This window comes from Myodes glareolus, chromosome 24 (assembly GCF_982192425.1).
Source record: "Myodes glareolus chromosome 24, mMyoGla1.1, whole genome shotgun sequence".
Lineage (NCBI taxonomy): Eukaryota > Metazoa > Chordata > Mammalia > Rodentia > Cricetidae > Myodes > Myodes glareolus.
Window position 1 is genome coordinate 33,332,469 of NC_142049.1, and position 19,863 is coordinate 33,352,331.

The window sequence follows — 19,863 nt, forward strand, 5'->3', positions numbered from 1 at the left end:
GTTTTTCACTTCTGTAGTATCTCAATATTAGTCCTGCATATTCTCTTACTCTAAGAAACATTTGTGTGTGTTCTTTTTTTTTTTTTTCAGGGATCATTGCAGGAGGTCATAGGTTGGGGGTTAATAGGTTGGAAATACTATGCCAATGTGATTGGTCCAATCCAGTGTGAAAGCCTTGCCAGTCTGGGGGTAATGCAGGTGGCCTGTGCGGAAAAGCGTTTCTTGATCCTGTCCCGAAATGGCCGTGTGTACACACAGGCTTACAACAGTGACATGCTGGTAGGTGCTGAGTGTGGTGTTGATGCATGCCTCCTTCAGTGGTGGTCCTACTGTAGACACCACATGGTGTCGTGGTCCCGGTTGCAGGTGTCTGTGCATTGTACATTGTAGTCATAGTCATGTTAGATGGTCCCAGTTGTGATGGGCATTAACAGGAATCAAGAATGCCACCCAGTAATTCCCATTGTTAATCACAGAATAAGAACGGGTTCTGATGAGGATGGTGGTGCTCTCATTTAAGGGAAGTCCTTGAGCTGTGTGTCCATTCTCACAGCAGCACTTGCCATCCATGCACCACGTGGAGAATTCTTACCACTTGGAGGTCTAGAGGGTCCCAGTCTTTGTCAGGTTGAGTGTGAATGGGGAGAGTCGCTCTGTTCGCATTGCCCATGACCAAGACTGACTCCTGTTCTTTCTGATTTTTACCTTTCTAGGCTCCACAACTGGTCCAGGGGCTCGCCTCTAGAAACATTGTGAAAATTGCTGCCCATTCTGATGGTCACCACTATCTGGCTTTGGCTGCCACAGGGGAGGTGTACTCCTGGGGCTGCGGGGATGGCGGAAGACTGGGCCATGGAGACACTGTGTACGTCCAGCTGTTTCAGAAACTGCTGTGCTCACTGGGGATCCATATTCACAATGGAATGGAAAATGTCAGGACTGATTTCCCGCTGCCTACTAGCATAAGGGGGGGGAACATAACACGATGTGTCCATTTTCTTTCTTTTCTTTTTCTTTTACCTCAAAACAGCCCTCATTATGTATCTCTGGCTGTCCTGGAACTCACTGTGTAGACCTTGAACTCACAGAGATCTGCTTGCCTCTGCCTCTGTCTCCCGAGTGCTGAAATCAAAGGCATGGGCCACTTACTTCTTGGCATGTATCCATTCTTGATGACTGACTCATTGGGAATTGCCATAAATGGAGGGTGCTCTCTTTGCCATTAGTTGTGACTAGCTAGTAGTGACTAGCAACTGTACCCTCCATCTTATTTTCTAAATTAAAGAAACCCCACATTCCCATGTTAATCACACTGGGCTTTATCTCCTGCTGGTAGGACCTGCAGAACCATGACGTGTTCTTAGAGACCAATTTCACCTTACTGGGTGGAAGCTTTCAGTTACCATGGAAGAATAGAAGTAGAACAAAAAATGGATATTGTAAATGCTTAGGGGCAAAAATTTAGAGATCTGGCAGTTCCTGCCGATCTTGTATGGTGCTGTTACAGGTGGAGCCTGTTGGGCAGATCTTGACACTGGGCAGCTGTGCTGTCTCCGGGGCAGGTTTACTTCATGAGGTCAGAGCATGGGAGGGAGCGGGCAGGTCAATTTAGAAACATCTCAGCCCCGACTGTCTATGAGCTGGGGGAGGGGAGACTGGAAGGTCTCTGACTTACTTATACTGTGGGGGCGGAGATGGAGAGACATCACTACCTAGCATGTTCTCTGGGAAGAATCTCAGTGTGCAAGAAAAGTAGGGATGTGTGTGCTACGTTATTTTAGAGTTCAGAAATGATCCCAGAGGTACAGTGTAAGATATTGAGGAAAAATGAGGCAAAACTAGTGAAAAAGAAAGGAGTTTGGAATGGCTGTTGTTTGCAGACTGTATGGCAGAATTGGCCTGGGACGTCAGAGGTACCAAGGACAGTTGTTTCCTTGGAGGTATTTATAATATACCACTATTGATGTATTTACTAAGGAAATTAGGATTACCTGAGATTAGAACGAATAACTTCCCTTGGCCTAGGAGTTCAGGGAAGGAAAAAAGATCCGTGCGAAAGGCAGAAATCAGAGAAAACTGTGTGAAGAGTTTCAGCCTGAGCTGAAGAAGAAAGGAAGGGTTGTCCTCAGCAGTGATTGGTTTTCCCCAGCCGTGCCCATTCTTGTATGTAGTCACAAAGTGAGCAAAGCGTGTCTTTAGAAATGTTGTTTACCATGGGATGCATAATGTCGGCTATAAACATGAGAAGTTTTGTTAGATTTTTATTTTTAATTCTGAAAATTTTGCTATCCTTATTTTCTCAAACTATTTAATCTGTAAAATCGAAAATTACACTTTATTAGTAAGATTTGCTCACTTCCTTCTGTGAGCAAAGTAAGATTTGCTCACTTTCCTCTCTCTCTCTCTCTCTCTCTCTCTCGCACACACACACACACACACACACATACTCACACACACACGTGAATACACATGCATCACACACACACACACACACATACTCACACACACACGTGAATACACATGCATGCATGCACACACACCAGACTGACTTTTGGGTAAGTTTTGACAAATGCATGCAGTGTATCCCGCACCACAGTGAAGAGAGAAGGTGTGACTGTTGGTCCTAGGCGTGTCTTTGTACCCTTTGTAGTTGCTCTCTCATTTCCTGCTCTAGCCCTGACATCTGCCTTGCTCTCTGTTCTGATTGTTTTGTCTTTTCTAGACCTGAGTCTGGACCATCACAAAAGGAGTTTGTCTCACTTTCACTTTCAGTCATACTTACAGTATAGCCATGTTGCTGGGTGTGTTAGCAGTTTATTGCTTTGCTGATGATGGACTGTGGTTGGGGACATTAGGAGTAGAGCTGCTGTATAGTTCATTCTGTGAGTCTTCAACAGATACTCTTGCTGGGTCCAGCTTAGGAAGTGGTGATGTTCTGTGTTTGAGATAGAAAGGCAAAAGAGCCTCGTGCTCTGATCACCTATTCAATCCTTAAGAAATGCCTACAATGTCATTTGTTACCTTCCTTCCCACAGGCCCCTGGAGGAGCCCAAGGTGATCTCAGCTTTCTCAGGAAAGCAGGCTGGGAAGCATGTGGTGCACATAGCGTGTGGGAGTACTTACAGCGCAGCCATCACTGCTGAGGGGGAGCTGTACACCTGGGGCCGTGGGAACTATGGCCGCTTGGGCCATGGTATGTCTACTGTACATGAGTACAGCCATGGGGCAGGGGGAGGTTGCTTCTGCTGAGAGGGGTGGAGAATGACAGTTGTATCTCTCTCAAGGCTCCAGTGAAGATGAGGCTATTCCAATGCTGGTGGCTGGACTTAAAGGACTAAAGGTCATCGATGTTGCATGTGGGAGTGGGGATGCTCAAACCCTGGCCGTGACCGAGAATGGTATGTAGAACTTGTACTGCCCTGGACAGTTTCTTAGGGATGTTGATGGCTGTTACCTGGGTGAGTGAGTTTGGGAGTTGTATAGCCCTCCTGAGGCTGCCCTCCTTGTTACCATCTTTTAGGTTGGTGAGTGTATTGATTACTTTCTGATGCTGTCTTAAAACCCTTTAACCAAGGCAACTTGTAGGAGGAAAAGTTTATTACTTTATTTTATTACATTTTTTGGTTCTTCAAGACAGGGTTTCTCTGTGAAGTACTGACTGTTCTAGAACTTGCTCTGTGGACCAGCCTGGCCTTGAACTCACAGAGATCCCTTTGCCTCTGCCTCCCAATGCTGTGATTTAAGGCATGCACCACCACCACCCGGCATGCACCACCACCACCCGGCATGCACCACCAACACCCGGCATGCACCACCAACACCCGGCATGCACCACCAACACCCGGCATAAACCACCAACACCCAGCATAAACCACCAATACCCAGCATGAACGTTTTTTTGATTTGCATTTCCAGAGGATAAAAGTCCATTATTGTTGGGGGAAGGCAGCTTGTTTGTCCTGGCTGCTCAGAACCGAAATAATCACACAGAAACTATTATTTAAATCACTGCTTGGCCCATTAGCTCTAGTTTCTTTTTGGCTAACTCTTACATCTTAATTTAACCCATCTCTAGTAATCTGTGCATCGCCACAAGGTTGTGGCCTGCCAGCAAAGTTTTAGTGTGTCTTTCTTCTGAGGAGGCTTCATGGCTTCTATCTGACTCCTCCCCTTTTCCTCCAGCAGTCAGTTTAGTTTTCCCCGCCCAGTTCTTTTCCCCTATAGCTCTGCTATAGGCCCAAAGGAGTTCCTTTATTAACCAGTGATAATCACAGTATATAGAGGGAAATCCCATATCACATTGTGACTGGGAGGCATAGCAACAGGCAGCAAGACATCTGGAGCAGGAACCTCAAAGATCATATCTTGGATGTTAGCACAAAGCAGAGAGAACAAACTGGAAGTAGGTCTGTACTAGAATCAGCCCCCAGTGGCACACACCCTTCCTCCAGCAAGGCTGTGCCACCTAAGCCTCCTCAAGACAGCAATGGCAGCCTTGGAAAGCAGGGGTTCAAGCCCAGGATTCTGGGCAACGTTTCTCATCTGAAGTACCACAGTGAGGGTGTCCGCGGCTTCGGCTCAGAGGCCCAGGAATTTCCCAGTATTTGGGTTCTTGAAAGCAGATGGCTGACTAGGGGCTCCCACTTTTCCTAGTGGGTATTTTATCTAATTTTTTTGACTAAAAATTACAGCTAAATAGAATACTTGACATTCTGTATTGTCTCATTATTAATATATCCCCCCAAATTTAGCTAGCATTGCTTTATTATAGCCTTTCATAGTCATTGTACAATTTGCATTCTGTGAAATTGTTATTATTATTTTTATTTTTGGTTTCTTGAGACGGGGTTTCTCTGAGTAGCCCTGGCTGGCCTAGAGCTAGCTCCATAGACCAGGCTGATCCCCTGGAACTGGAGTTGAGGATGGCCGTGTGTGTTCTGCAAGAGCATCAAGTGTTGTGCACCACTGTGTCAGCTCTCTAGCCCTCGTTTGCAGTTTTCAGTTGCTAATACATCAACCTGAAATAGAAGTGAGATTACATTTGGTCAGTAACCTGTGTAGGATTGACTGAATTATGTGTTCATGGTTTATATTATTTTCAGTCATTTGAAACTTCCCTTGTGATGTGCTATGGTTTTTACTTAAATGTATTTGTATTTTCTAGGCCAAGTGTGGTCTTGGGGAGATGGCGACTATGGGAAGTTGGGGAGAGGAGGAAGTGATGGCTGCAAAACCCCAAAGTTGATTGAAAAACTTCAAGACTTAGATGTCATCAAAGTTCGCTGTGGAAGTCAGTTTTCTATTGCTTTGACAAAAGATGGCCAAGTTTATTCGTGGGGAAAAGGTGACAATCAGAGGCTTGGGCATGGAACAGAAGAACATGTCCGTTATCCCAAACTCCTGGAAGGCTTGCAAGGTGATTGCACGTGTAACGCTAATATCTAGCCAGCGGGCTGTCATCAGAGACGCTCACTGGTGTCCTGAGAGAGAAGTAATGCCAATTGGCCTCAAATTATTCTCATCAAGTTAACTTTTAGTTCATTTAGTTTGAGACTCATTGTGCTGCGGGGTCACAAGTAGGCTTGGTTCCTCCTTGGTTGGTCTAATTTGAACTTGTCCCTGGTGAGTGAGCTGTACTTGTGTGGCTACAAAACCGTGTGGTGTGAGTCCAGAGCCTTCTGCAGTGTATGCTCACTGTAGCATAGACGTGGACCATCTTGAGAGAGCCCTACATGGTCTCAGGCACTCTGGCTAGGAATGGCATGTTTGGAGAGGGTGCATTTAAAACCATGGCATTTAGATCATAGGAGGGACTGTTTTATGCTTTTTGGGAGCCAAATAACTTTGAAACAGTCCATCACTGTTCAGGATAGTATATTAGGAGGGACTTTTTTTTTTAAAAAAAATATATATATATAAAGGGAGAACCTCTCTTTTCTATAATATTTGACCTGTAGAATTTAGGTGTTCTCCTTCCTGTCCTAAGGGGGAGCTGCTGAAATACAGATGAGTTGGGAAGGGTGAGGTCAGTGAGTCAGGCAAGGTCAGTACGTGTATGTCTGGTGGGCCTGTTGTCTTTTATTTAGTTTAGAGGGAGGCAGCCTTTCTTAAAGGGCCAGTTTATAAATTTGCTAAGGGAGCGGCCTGCCGTGTCCCCCATAAACGTTTTTCAGAAATGTAGGATTTGACCCACGTTTTGTTTCAGAGTCTAGTTTAGTGATTCCTACACTAATTTATTTTCCTTTCTCTTGTTTCTGTTTGTTTTCTGAGAGGGTTTGGAAATAGGATTTTTATGTGAGACTTGTCAGTGTTTTACTCATCAGTTTTGTTTTATAGCATGTTAATACCTTGTGTCTGGGAGTCTTCTGTGCGCTTCTAAGATAAGTTGTAGAATAGCAGAGTTCACCCTGCTATGCAGCTCTACTGGAATTCAGTTTGCCTATTATTTTCCTTTTCCTTCATTAATACAGAAAATATCCTTTGCCAGTTACTCGCTAGAAGTAATTTAATACATTACTATAGTAATATTTAAATTACTGTTGCTGCTAACTTACAGTTCAGAACTTATTAGGCAACAGGTTCTTTTTTTTTTTTTTAGAGTTTATAATTTTTCTGTGTGTGGGCATTTGGCCTGAATGTGTGTATGTGTATAATGTGCATGCAGTGCCCTCCGAGAGCAGAAGGGGGCGTTGAAATTTCTAGAAGTAGAATTTCAGGTGGTTGTGAGCCACCCTGTGGGTGCTGGAAATTGAAACTAGGTCTTTTGGAAGAGCAGCCAGTGTTGTTAACTGTTGAGCCATATCTCTAGCCCAGATAACAATATTTTTAGCTGATTTTATTGACATTATGTGGAAAAACACTTTCTGTTGATTATGTCACTTATAAGTAAAGGCATAATGCTTTTGTAATAGTAATTAAATAGAAAAATATTTAAATCATGTGACTTTGAGAAAAGAGCACTCTTCCTTTTAAGAAAAGTTTCTTAGTGAAGAGTATGTTTTACATGCCACAACTGGGGTGATTGGAGAAAAACAATCTAATAACCAAAAATATTATTGTCCCACAACATAGTTACATGTCTAAATTTGTGGGACTCGTGAGGTGGCGCAGCCCATAAAGGCACTTGCCGTGTGAGTCTAGTGATCCCTGGAACCCAAGCAAAGGCAGAGGAAGAGAACCAGTCTCCACAAACTCACCCTATGACCTCCACTTTTGTGCTGTGGCATTCCCTCTTCTGCCCAGCAATCAGTCAGTCAACAAATTTATTAATTATGAGAATGTTTTGGTGGCCATGCGTGTTTGAAAAGATTTCCTCAGAAAACCTATCTCTTAAAGGAGCCGAAAGGAATGCCACTTTAAGTATTGTCTCTTCTCCTATCTGAGATTCTTGAACAGTCCAAATGAATAAGGGATTGAGTTTAATCTTGTGATCTTCCTAGTTAATTTCAGAGGCATATGTGTGTGTGTGTGTGTGTCTTATCCTATATGAGTAAGACTAGGAATATGAACTTAAATTCACACTGTCTCTTTTTGAGTAAAATTCTGGATAAGGAACAGAAAAAAGACTTCATACTGTAGCATAAGCGTATTTGTGTGTATGTTCTTAACAAATTGTAGTTGATGAAACATGACATGTACTTAATAGCTTAGTCAAATCAAGTAAATTGATTCTCATATTAAATGAATGTGTTACCTGTAAGAAGTCAGTACTGAATGCTTTCTGCCCTGCAGCTGTGAGTAGCTGTCCTCAGAACTAAGGTCATAGGCTTGACACTGTCACTGTGCCCATCTTTTCCCTAGGGAAGAAGGTGATTGATGTGGCCGCAGGCTCTACCCATTGCCTTGCTCTGACAGAAGACAGTGAGGTACACAGCTGGGGGAGCAATGATCAGTGCCAGCACTTTGACACTTTGCGTGTGACCAAGCCAGAGCCCACTGCACTACCAGGACTGGACACCAAACACATAGTTGGAATTGCCTGTGGGCCTGCCCAGGTACTCACTGCTGAGTTAGGTTGGGGTTTTGTACAGTTTTGTTTTCCAAATGTTCACTGCTAGATTGTAGAAATGCCAACTTTTGTGTGTTGTCCTCCTCCTGCAGTTGTTCCAAACCACACATGACTTCATTACTTTACTGTAGGTCTTTCAGCGGTTTCTTCTGTGACACTGTGTGTAGAAGCAGTGTGTGCCCCCCCTCTTCATCCCTCCCTCTGTCTCTGGCTCTTCATTATTGGATATGGGTTGTTCCTTTTTTGAAAAGCATTCTATGGGTGCTGAAAATTATTGAAATTGTTTTTCTTCTCAGATTATGTAAGTTGATGTCGTTTTCCTTTTGGAAAATAATGGTTTTCAGATTTTCACTAATTCTGCATTACTGGCATAACTGTTGCTCATGTTTGATCATTTTAATGTTTCTAGGTTTACTTGCTAGTATTTTATTATTTATGTGTGTGTATTCACAGTCATCAGGGTTATTTACATGCATACTTTATTCTTACTTGATTTCTGTCAGGGTAAAGCTGGCATCATGAAAAGGGTTGGGGCATATTCCCCGTGTTTCCTAAAAGAGATGGTGTACAGTGCTATTTCTCCTTTAAATGTCTGTGAATTCATCTGAGCTGAGAAATATAACTATAAATGCAATTTCACAAGACATTCAATTTCTTTAATAGATAAGCATTCATGGCTTCTGTTTTATGGGTAGGTTTTACTGGTGCTGGCACTCAGGAATCATTCCATTCTGTTACAGCTGTCCTCTCTCTTTCTCTCTCTCTCTCTCTCTATATATATATATATATATATAATATATATATATATTTGTGTGTGTGAGTGTGTGTGTGAGTGTGTGTGTGTGTGTGTATTTTTTAATTCTCTATTTGAGTCCAAGCCACTTGGTTACTAATAATTTGTATGTTTTTTGTTTGTCAGCCCCACCTCTCCCTTGAGGTTTAATTTTGTTGATCTTTTTAAATAATTATTTTTTAGTTCATTTTTTAACCTCTTAATTTTTTTTAAAGTGTCTTTCACTTCAGCTTGCTTTGGGCAAGCTCTGTTCATTTTTATTTAAAGTGGAATCCTGGATTATTGGGTTTAGCCCTTTTTTGTCTCTAAGCATTTGATGCTATAAAATTTCTTCTAAGTAGGGCTTTGTGTTTTGCTTGCAAACTCTATACATTTTTAAAAGATTTATTTATTTATGTATGTATATAGTATTCTGTGTGCATGCATGCCTGCATGCCAACAAAGAGCATCAGATTTCATTGCAGTTGGTTGTAAGCTGCCTTATGGTCACCAGGAATTGAACTCAGAACCTCTGGAAGAACAGCCAGTGCTCTTATAACCTCTGAGTCATCTCTCTAGCTCCCAGACTGAATGCATTTTACTGTTTCTGGGTGAACGGTTCTCTAAATGTCAGTTAGGACAGTGTACTGATGGTTTATGTCAGTTTGCTCTTAGGCAGGTTGTGTATACACACCTACGTCATCTACTTAGAGCTGCTGTGGTACCAGTGGAAGTGGGTTGAATGCTCGCTCCCATCCATTAGTATGGAGGCATAATCTTGTGAGAACAGTTTGGAAAATGCTTTAATTGTGGATATGAGATGGGACAGTGAAACAGGAGAGGAATTTGTAAACAGTATGTGAGCTGGACAGCCATGAAACTGGGGGCAGAGAGGGGTAAATAAACTATAACTCAGGCGTTCCATCATGCTTTGTGGTAGGCCTCTCCAGTAGAACAGACCATTGATGACGTAGAGATTTCATGTCATGTTCATTCTTTCCTTGTACAGAGCTTTGCGTGGTCATCTTGTTCTGAGTGGTCCATTGGCCTTCGTGTCCCCTTTGTGGTGGACATCTGCTCAATGACTTTTGAGCAGCTGGATCTCCTACTGCGTCAAGTAAGCGAGGGAATGGACGGCACCGCTGACTGGCCCCCACCGCAGGAGAAAGAGTGCATGGCCGTGGCAGCGCTGAATCTTCTGCGACTTCAGGTGTTGTTACTCTTTGCTGCCTTCCTGCCCCTTTGTCAGTGCCTCAGGGATTAATTCTTAAGTACTTTCCTGGGTATTGAGAGCGTGGGTTTCAGCGCATTAGGCAAACTGATAATGAAACGTTTGAAGTATTTTAAAATACGGTTTTGATGGAGAAATGTCTATAAGGCTTAAAATACTTGATCTGGTTTTGTTTCTCCTGGAAGTCAGGTAGAAGCATGGACAGATTTGGTTATTGCTGTTGTACGCACTGTCCTTACATTCACTGCATTCACTGGGGGAGAGTGGTGAGAGAGGTAAACCCCACTGTGAAAATGGTGTGCAGTGAGCTCGGCTCCCTGTGTCAGTACCCTGACCGTGAAGAATGGCTATGGACATCACCCCCTCTTCCTGTCTTCTTCCTCCTGTAGCGTGATCCTACACTGGCCTTTCTGGCATAGCAGATCCTAGGAGTACTTTTATTTTGTTTCCATCTGAAAGAGGGCATTTTCTTTCTTTTTTTGTGTTTTGTGTTTTGAGACAGGTTTCTCTGTGTAACAACCCTAGCTGTCCTGGAACTAGCTCTTGTAGAGCAGGCCAGCAGCAGACTCACAGAGATCTGTCTGCCTCTTCCTCCCTAGTGCTGGGATTAAAGGCATGTGCCACCACTGCCTGGTTAAAGAGGGCATTTTCAATTACAGTTTTAGGATGCAGTCTGATTTTGAAATTTTTTTTTGTTTTTAAATTATGTGTGTATGTGTTTGTGTGTGTGTGTGTGTATGTGTGTGTATGTATGTGCACGAGAGTTCTAACTTTAGGAAATGGTCTGATTTTATGCATTGTAAAACAGTAACAAAAAGTAAGCTAGGGTTGGTGATATAATGTAATTATTTTCTAACTTTCCTCTAATAGTGTTTTTTAAAGAGGCCATACTCAGAATGTACTTTTTTGTTTTCCCTAATACCCAGCTGACTCTCATCATTGCTTATATGCTCTGTGTTCTAGGTTCGGCTCATTTCCTCAGATTCCTTCTTCATAAAGTTTTTGTTGTTGTTTTGTTTTTTCTCTGCTTTTTAGGGCATGGGAGATGTAAAGTCTGAAAAAAAGTTTGCTCACTTTAGTTTTGAAGATTATTTATTAAGGTTCAGATTTTTAAGTTAGAGCATCCCCACCCCCATCTCAGACTGAACCTAGGGCATCACACATTCTAGGCAAGTGCTTTGCTACTGAGCAGGACCCTGGCCCCACGTCGTCTCCATTTTCATTGGCACCTAAAGAATGTTCTGCTGAAAAGAGGTCCCAGTTTGGATGAGAAGTCTTCCATTGCTGCACCTGCTGCTTTGTAGCTAACGTGTTTCTCTTTGGTAGCTTCCCAGCTGTTCTGTCCAGGGGAGGTTTTCTAGATGTAGCTGGAGGTTATGGGTGTTACTTTGCCTGAGATTTTGTGGTTTCGTTACATTTGAAATTGCTCTCTGCTTTTAATCTACTCCCCCTAGAGAATGCCTAATAGATTGTTGGACTTCCTTCTGTTGTCCTGCCTATCATGACTTCTTTGATAGTTTTAAATGTCTTTGTTTCTTTTGCTGTTCATCTCTTAATCTTTTTGTTCTAAGTGGTTTACTTAGTTCTTCAGTTCAGAAATTGTTCCCTTAGCTCAATAGACCCTGTTTCTGAATTGCCCATTTATTTAACCATTATTTACTTGGAGTATTTTTACAAGATGCTGATTCAAATACATTTCCTCAGTGCCAGTGCAGCTGAGCTGCTCTGTATACAAACAAAAAAGTATGAGTATTACTTAGGGCAGAAGGGGAATGAGGGAGCTTGCCTGGCTCTACATGCCTCCATCTTAAAAGTTTAGTTCTTGTAACTTTTTCCATTTCTAGAATTTGTTCTGTTTTGAAGCTTTTGCTTTAGTCACAATATTTTTGTCTTCTGGCTTCTGTTCCTTATTTTTTAAGGTTTATTTTTATTATTTGTGTTTATGTGTATTTGTGTGTGTGTGTGTGTGTGTGTGTGTGTGTGTGTGTGTGTGAGGGTGCTCATGTAGTCCAGAAGAGAGCATCAGATTCCTTGGAGTTGGAATTACAGGTCGTCGTAACCTGCAACATGGCTGCTGGGATTGAAACTGTCCTTTGTAACTAATTGCTCTTAACTGCTGAGCAATGGTTCCAGCCCAAACCTTGATAAAGCACTTTAATTTACACTTACTTATTTGTGTATCCATGTGTAGGTCAGAGGGTGACTTGGGGGAAGTCAGTTCTCATTCTACCATATAGGTTCTAGGGACTGAATTCCTGTCCGTAGGGTTGCTGGGAAGTGCACTTATTTGCTGCACAGTGACTGGAGAAGACTTTGCATATGCCTCTCGCTTTCCTTTCCTTGTTTCAGTTGCTACCCTGTCTTGGGGCATGCTTTTCTTTGACAAAGATTTTTCCTCATGTTAGTTTGTTGCAGATAAAATGCCTTGTTTCTTTTGTAGTGAGGTCACCATCAGCAAGTGTTTGACAATGGCTCTCTGGTTTAAGCTGGCAAAGTGACCTGAGAAGACTTTTGTGTTTGCCTCTATTGTGTTCTAGGGTTTACAGGCAGTAGCAGGTTCAGGTGCTCATTTTAGCAGATGTCTAGGGATAGCTTAGGTTTAGCGGGTAGTTGTGAGAAGCTTGGGGGGCACTCTTTGTTCATTGGAAGGTCCCTGTCTATTGAAACCAGAACCTTTGGCACCCTTAGGACTTCCCTTATGTTTTATAGTTTGGCTGTCTAGTTTTAAGCTGCCATTAGCCGCAGGCATTTCTCTTTTGGGTGCAGAATGTTGGGAGTTGCATTGGTGGTTCTGCTTCTACATCATTTCGTCCTTTGTGCTGGTCTTCCACTTTGCAGATACGTATGCAAAGCTGTAAGAAGTGGTTTTTGGTTGTGAGCCTAGCCTTTAAGAGCTGTGCCATCTTACAATGAGATTTCCCAGGTGATGTGGTTCAAATTTTTAAATGTAATTAAAACAGTTACACAAGACTCAGCCTTCCTGATCTGCAAATCTAAAACGTGAAACAGTCACAGCTTTAAACTTTTTCAGTGCTAGCATGATGCTGTGAGTGGGAAGTTCAGCATGTGCCACCTGCTTCTTGTGCAAAAGATTAATGTATAAAATTACATCCAGGCTATATGAATAATGTGCATATGAAGCATAAATGAATTTCCCTTAAGGGGCCTCATATATGTGAAAATATTTCAAAATCTGAAACACCTAAGCATTTTGGATAAGGGATATTTAACTTTCACCGAGAGTTAATTTTGTTTATAAAATAACATTTCATATTAAGTTTTATTCAACCTTTTATTAGAGTTTGGAAAAATAAATTTGTTTTTGGGTGTTCTAAATACTATTTTTTTCCTTTTTATAGTTGCATGCTGCCATTAGTCACCAGGTTGACCCGGAATTCCTTGGTTTAGGTCTGGGCAGTGTGCTCCTGAACAGCCTGAAGCAGACTGTGGTGACCCTGGCCAGCAGTGCTGGGGTTCTGAGCACTGTGCAGTCCGCTGCCCAGGCTGTGCTGCAGAGTGGCTGGTCTGTGCTGCTGCCCACAGCCGAGGAGAGGGCCAGGGCACTCTCGGCGCTGCTACCCTGCACAGGTGAGCTCTCGTGAGGGGCAGAATGGAGAGGAGAGGACAGGACACGGCTGCTCCTCTGTGAGCTGGAGGAGAAGGCTCACTGTAAGCTTGTAGGAGAGCACAGCCAGGGGCAGACTCACCAGGGAGTCCTGAGTGGACAGGACCCTGAGCCCTGCGAGGATATGTGGGAGGGGAACCAGGTTCAGCAGCCAGGGAGCCAAAGGTAACCAGAAATTGTTTAGGGAAGAGCAGCCTAGCCTCCTGGCCTGCAGTGTTCAGAGTAGGGGGTGGGGTATGTAAGATAGGAGGACCCTGTAAAAGGTAGGGGCCGAAGGATGCTGGGCGCACCTGACAGCCAGACTCTCTGTGATGTATTAAATAGGCACCTCAGCCATTTGTCCCAGGGTTGGAGACTTAACAGGGAGGAGATGGCACTTACTCAATTTGACAAAAACAAACAGTAAACTAAACAAAACCAAAACCTTCTTTGTTCAGTTTCAGGCAATGAAGTGAGCATAAGTCCAGGCCGTCGATTCATGATCGATCTTTTAGTTGGCAGCTTGATGGCAGACGGAGGGTTAGAGTCAGCTTTAAATGCAGCCATTACTGCAGAAATCCAGGTATGGCCCTAGGCGTGCATATTTTATTGAGTGTGGAGGTGAGATCGAAAACTTTATACTTGTACATATGTAGAAATCATGACCATAATCATTGAAGAATCCCAAATTCAAAGCTTTTAGTTACATATAAATTTTTAAAATGTAAACTTTTTGGTTTTACTGATGTAAAGGTGATAGAAGTATTATTTGTGATAAAATGATCCCATCCTAAGTGTGCACTTCAGAGAATGTGATAGATACTGCCATCACATAGATCACCTCTTTACCCGGGAAGATCGCATGTCCCTTTGCATTCTTGCTCCTCTGCCTCTAGATTTGAGTGTCACGTAAGTGGAGTTAGATGGCAGGTACTGGTACCTCTTCTTTCGCCTCAGCTGATGGTTTCTGTATTCATCCACATTATTGTACTACTACTGTGTTTTTATTATTGAGAATTATGTCATAGTTTTTAATATTGAAAAGTACTCTGTTGAATGGTTGTAACCCTGCTTATTTAATTTTCTGTTGAAGGATGTTTGGTTGTTTCTGGTTTTAACTGTACTGAGGTCATTCAGATCATTAAGTTCAGTAAGGATCAGGTGAGAAAGTAAGTGCAAATCCTTTGAGACTGTGTTTTCCCAGCCACTCAGTGCTTTGGGGTAGAATTTGTTGAGTTCTAGGCCGCATATGTGCTCACATTTTCCCCAGAGGGCTCTGGTCCTCATATTTGAACCAGCTGTGTGCAAGTCGCAGCCTTTTCCCTGACCTTAAAATAGACAGACTGTGCTGTATGAATCAGCTCACACTCAGTATCTGTTAGGCCTGGTAGCAAGGTTTCAGTGACTCGGGGCAGTAAGAGTCCTGGCTGCTGCTCCTCCAGAGGACCTCAGTTTGATTCTTAGCACTCATTTGACTCAAGTTCTAGCACATCTGATGCTATCTGCTGGCTACTGCTGTCATTCGGCACACATATTGCCTAGACACACATGCAGGCAAAACCCTCACACACATAGAAAGAAAGAAAGAAAGAAAGAGAGAGAGAGAGAGAGAGAGAGAGAGAGAGAGAGAGAGAGAGAGAGAGAGAGAAGAAAGAAAGAAAGAAAGAAAGAAAGAAGAAAGAGAAAACATTCATTCACTTTATGGTGACTAAAGTACCAGACTGATGAACAGGTGGTCTAATGGACTCCTCAGGAGAAAAATATTATTTAAAACCATAGCAAGTAAGAGGTGGGTTTTCTGGACACGCAGGCAGGTGTCAGTTGTATGCATCAGCGTCTGAAGCTAGGGCTACTGTGCTGCTCATGAGGTCACCACTCACCAGTGTGCTCTTTACGAATTATAGGATATAGAAGCCAAAAAAGAAGCACAGAAGGAAAAAGAAATTGATGAACAAGAAGCCAATGCCTCAACATTCCATAGAAATAGGACTCCTCTGGATAAAGACCTAATTAATACTGGGATCTATGAATCGTCTGGCAAGCAGTGTTTGCCTCTAGTTCAACTCATCCAGCAGCTTCTTAGGTAAACAGCATTAACCGTGTTATTTTTGTAAGAGTTTCTGTTTGAAATACTCACATACTGACATTAACTCTGTAGCGTCAAGAGTGTGTTTGCCTTTCTGTTTGAAATACTCACATACTGACATTAACTCTGTAGCGTCAAGAGTGTGTTTGGCTCTTGAGGACTTACCCTGAAGAGTTCCCAGTGTGGACCATAGAGTGCAGAGAGGGTGCTGAAGCCCAGGGATGACACAGGAAGCACAGGGAAGAGAGCGGGAAGAGACGCAGCACTTTGTAAGGCCTGCTAATAAGCAGGGAAGTGCAAATTAACAGCACTTATGGCAAGTTTACTGTTTGAAACCTCATTGTCCTATTACAAGATTCTGTCAATCATAGTTTTATATAGATGCAAAATAATATATATGTTACTTAGATGATAACTTTTAACTTAAATGAAAATCTTAATGGAGGAATAGTGAGTGGTTCTTTGGAAAGCTATTGCCAGAGGTAGTAAGAATAAAGTGAATTCAAACCGTCATCAGAAGTTAACTGTAGAGAACCTAGACACCATAAAGGATCCTAAGAGAATCCTCTTGGGATCTCGTGGATCCTACACATATGGATCTACACAGGAAGGAGAAAAAGACAAGGTCTCCTTAGTAAATTGAGAGCATGGGGGGTCATGGGAGAGGGCAGAAGGGGAGGGAGGAAGGAAAAGAGGGGAGTGGAGAAAAATGTATAGCTCAATAAAAACAATAAAAAATAAATGTTAACTTTGGGAAGGTGCAAAGTCAGACATAGTTGGATAACAAAGATAATTCAAAAAGCAAAAAGTCAGTGTGACCTGGAAAAGGGACGTATTAGAAAATGAAATAAACGATCACATTCTTAACATTCTGCTCTCTGCAAATTTAGACTCTTGGTTTATTATGCTTTCAGTTTTTGGAGAAGAGGTAAAGAGACAGTCTCAAATAACCAGCCTGGTCTTTACTGTGCAGCTAAGTGTGACCCTGGACTTCGGAATCTTTCGCTTCTTTTTTCCAACATGTCTTGCTTATAATCCCCCTGCCTTCAACCCCTCCACCCCTGGCAGGGTTTCTCTGTTTAATAGACCTGGCTGTTCTGGAACTTGCTCTGTAGGCTACACTGAACTCGAACTCACAGAGAACCTGCAGCCTCTGCCCTTCAAGTGCTAGGATTACAGGTTTGCGCCACCACACCTGGCTTCCTAGACTGTATCTTATACGCATAAAGAAAGTAGAGCTCTGGTGGACTGGCCTAGGCAGTTGCCCACACAGCAAGAGACCCGGTAGTGGCAGCAGCTCTGTCTACCTGTGTGTAGTAGGTGTAGGGTGGGCATGCCTGCTCTCTTCAGTAGATTAATGGTATAGTTTTGGTGATTAAGTTTTTTTTAAAGGTTTATTTATTAATTATGTATATAGTATTTTGTCTGCATGTCTGCTGCAGGCCAGAAGAGGGCACCAGATCTCATTACACATGGTTGTGAGCCACCATGTGGGTGCTGGGAATTGAACTCAGGACCTCTGGAAGAGCAGTCAGTGCTCTTAACCTCTGAGCCATCTCTCCAGCCCAAGGTGATTAAGTTTTAAAACTAGTTATTATCAATTTTAGTAAACACTGCTTCTAAAAGCTTCAGCAATAGAAAGGGCTCTGGGTGGGTCCAGTAGTAGAGTGCCTGCCTAGCATATGTGATGATTTCAGTCTCCAACATCAAAGAAGAAACACACACACCAATAGTTTTTTTCTATACTGGGTTCATACTTAAATGGTAACATTTTCCAAGCATTTGAATGTGTTAACTTTGTGTCAGTGTGAGAACGGATTTACTTTGGCTCATGTATAGGTTTATGTTGCAAGGAGAGGTGTCCCTGTGGCCCCTTGTTTGTTCTGGCCACCCGGCTAGCTTACACCTGAAAAAAACCACACAGAAACTTTATTCATTAAGACATGCTTGGCCCATTAGCTCTAGTTTTTTATTGGCTAATTCTTACATCTTAATTTAACCCATTTCTATTAATCTGTGTATCACCACGTGACTGTTGCTTACCAGCAAGATTCTAACTGGTGTCCATCTCAGGCAGGAGATCCATGGCTTCTCTCACTCTGCCCTTCTTCCCAGCATTTAGTTCTGTCTTCTCTGCCAACCTAAGTTCTGCCCTATCAGGCCCAAAGCCTGATTTAACCAATGAAAGCAATACATGAACAGAAGAACCTCCTACACCAGGTTTAACTCCCTGGTAGGTTGGTTCTGTTGCCTCTGGGCCCGTGGTGTATCATGGTAGGAGTGTGTGGCCGAGCAAAGCAGTGGTCATCTCATGGTGGCTGGGGAGCAGATAGAAACACAGGAAGGGCAGGACTCCCAATATTCCCTTTGAGGTGACCAAAGTTCTTCCTACCAGCCCCCAGTTAAAAATTTTAGACCATTTTTCTCCTTAAGATGTGTCATCTTATAAAAGATTTACTTGTGTTATTTTAGATTGTGTAGATGTGTGTGCTGATGCGTGGGTATGTGCGTGTGAATGCAGGTGCACCTGGAGGTCGTAGGCCTCAGATCATTCTGGCTGCTCCTCTGTTGCAGTATTGTCAGGGGTAGTTAGCAGGTAGTGAGCTTGACAGGAGAGGTCAAGTGGGACCTCTTTGTAACTTGTAGTCAGAATGAGGTCCTGCGCCTGGGAAAATCTTTCAGTGTAAGGTGGAATTACTGTAGCAGCCATAACCCATAACCCCTCCCCCTTTCCCCTTACTGGCTTATCTTCATTCATACTGCTCAGAGTTTATGGTACTGACCACAGGATAAAAGCTATTAATAACTTTTTTTATCAATCTGTAGGAATTAAGAGGTGAAGCCCCCCCCAAGACATAATGTATGAAATTCTCAAAGAATACATAAAAACATTATTATTTTAAAAAAAGGTGGAGCCTAAAGTATGCTCTTGATCTTTTCTCATGTGCAGAGGTTCCCAGGCTGGTCTTTTGGGGACCACGGTAGGTGTTGGCAGCTTACATGTATTCCTGCGGGGCTGCTGGGGTAGATCTGGTTTAGTGGCAGCCCTGGAATCAGGCCTGAGTTTGGTTCTTGTCTTTCTGTTTCCCTTCATTAACCTGTTCCTTCATTCTGTTTTCTGTACACTTGGAGCAGGGACTATGGTTACTCAGCAAGTATCCCATCTGGTATTCCCTGCCCCCTCTCAACAGATTCATGCTGACCTCAGTTGCCCCTTGCTTATGTAAATAATGTCCTCTTTTTACACTTCCAGAATTCAGTGAGCCCTGTTGCAGGATCTAGTCTAGCAGCATGGTTTTCCTGCCCCCTCTAGTTATTTCTACCTTTGTTCCTTTGTATGAAGTCATAGAATAGGAACCTTTTCTACTTTATAGATGTGGCAGAATCTTACGACTTCCTTCCTTTCTGTGCTGGGGGCTCAAGGCACAGTGCACAGTTAGGCCTGCAGCTGCTGCTCCTTGCTGTGGTGTGTGGGTATCTGTTATTCTCAGCAGGACAGTTTATACTCAGTTCAGTATCTCTCCTGTGCCCTCTGCCCAGAGGACCCTGTGCCGCACCTCAGTGCCTCCGTGAGCAGATGTTGCAGAGGCAATGTAGTGACGTGGTGATCCTGACTTTTAGAACAAACAACGTTTGTATTCTAAGTACCACTCTGGAGAATAATAGAATAGTTTTTTCCTTTCAGAAGTTTTTAATAGGACTTTTCCTTCTTGAACAAGATCTTCTCTTATTTTGTGATTATGTTCTGTAGGACCAAATTGGTAAACCAAGGACTTTGTTAGGTCTTTGGCATCTACTCAGTCTGGAATGAGGGTGTGCTTGGTGCAGATCCACTTCACACATTTGGGGTGGGTAACTTACATGTGTTCTGTGCTTCTGATAACTAGTTCATGTCACGTTCTTTGCTTTGCTTTTTGACAGAAATGTTTAGTTTTCACTCTCCCTTTCTTAGAAATATTGCGTCTCAGACTGTAGCCAGACTGAAGGACGTTGCTCGCCGCATCTCGTCGTGCCTGGACTCTGAGCAGCACAGCTGTGAGCGTTCTGCCTCCCTGGACCTGTTGCTGCGCTTCCAGCGCTTGCTCGTCAGTAAGCTCTACCCAGGAGAGAACACTGCCCAGAGCGCAGAAGCTTCCAGTAAGGTTTTTAAAAGCTTGAAATT

At 43.0% G+C, this 19,863-nt stretch overlaps 1 protein-coding gene across 1 annotated transcript in view; it reads left to right on the forward strand.

Moving 5' to 3' along the window:
* Nucleotides 1-19,863, forward strand: part of Herc2 (HECT and RLD domain containing E3 ubiquitin protein ligase 2) — a 171,143-nt gene that overhangs the window by 34,696 nt on the left and 116,584 nt on the right. The window contains 11 exon segments of the mRNA XM_085682685.2: nucleotides 91-279; nucleotides 714-865; nucleotides 3,036-3,193; nucleotides 3,285-3,398; nucleotides 5,165-5,416; nucleotides 7,801-7,994; nucleotides 9,790-9,990; nucleotides 13,371-13,599; nucleotides 14,074-14,198; nucleotides 15,520-15,698; nucleotides 19,654-19,838. Of these exon segments, the coding sequence (XP_085538811.2) occupies nucleotides 91-279; nucleotides 714-865; nucleotides 3,036-3,193; nucleotides 3,285-3,398; nucleotides 5,165-5,416; nucleotides 7,801-7,994; nucleotides 9,790-9,990; nucleotides 13,371-13,599; nucleotides 14,074-14,198; nucleotides 15,520-15,698; nucleotides 19,654-19,838 (1,978 nt within the window).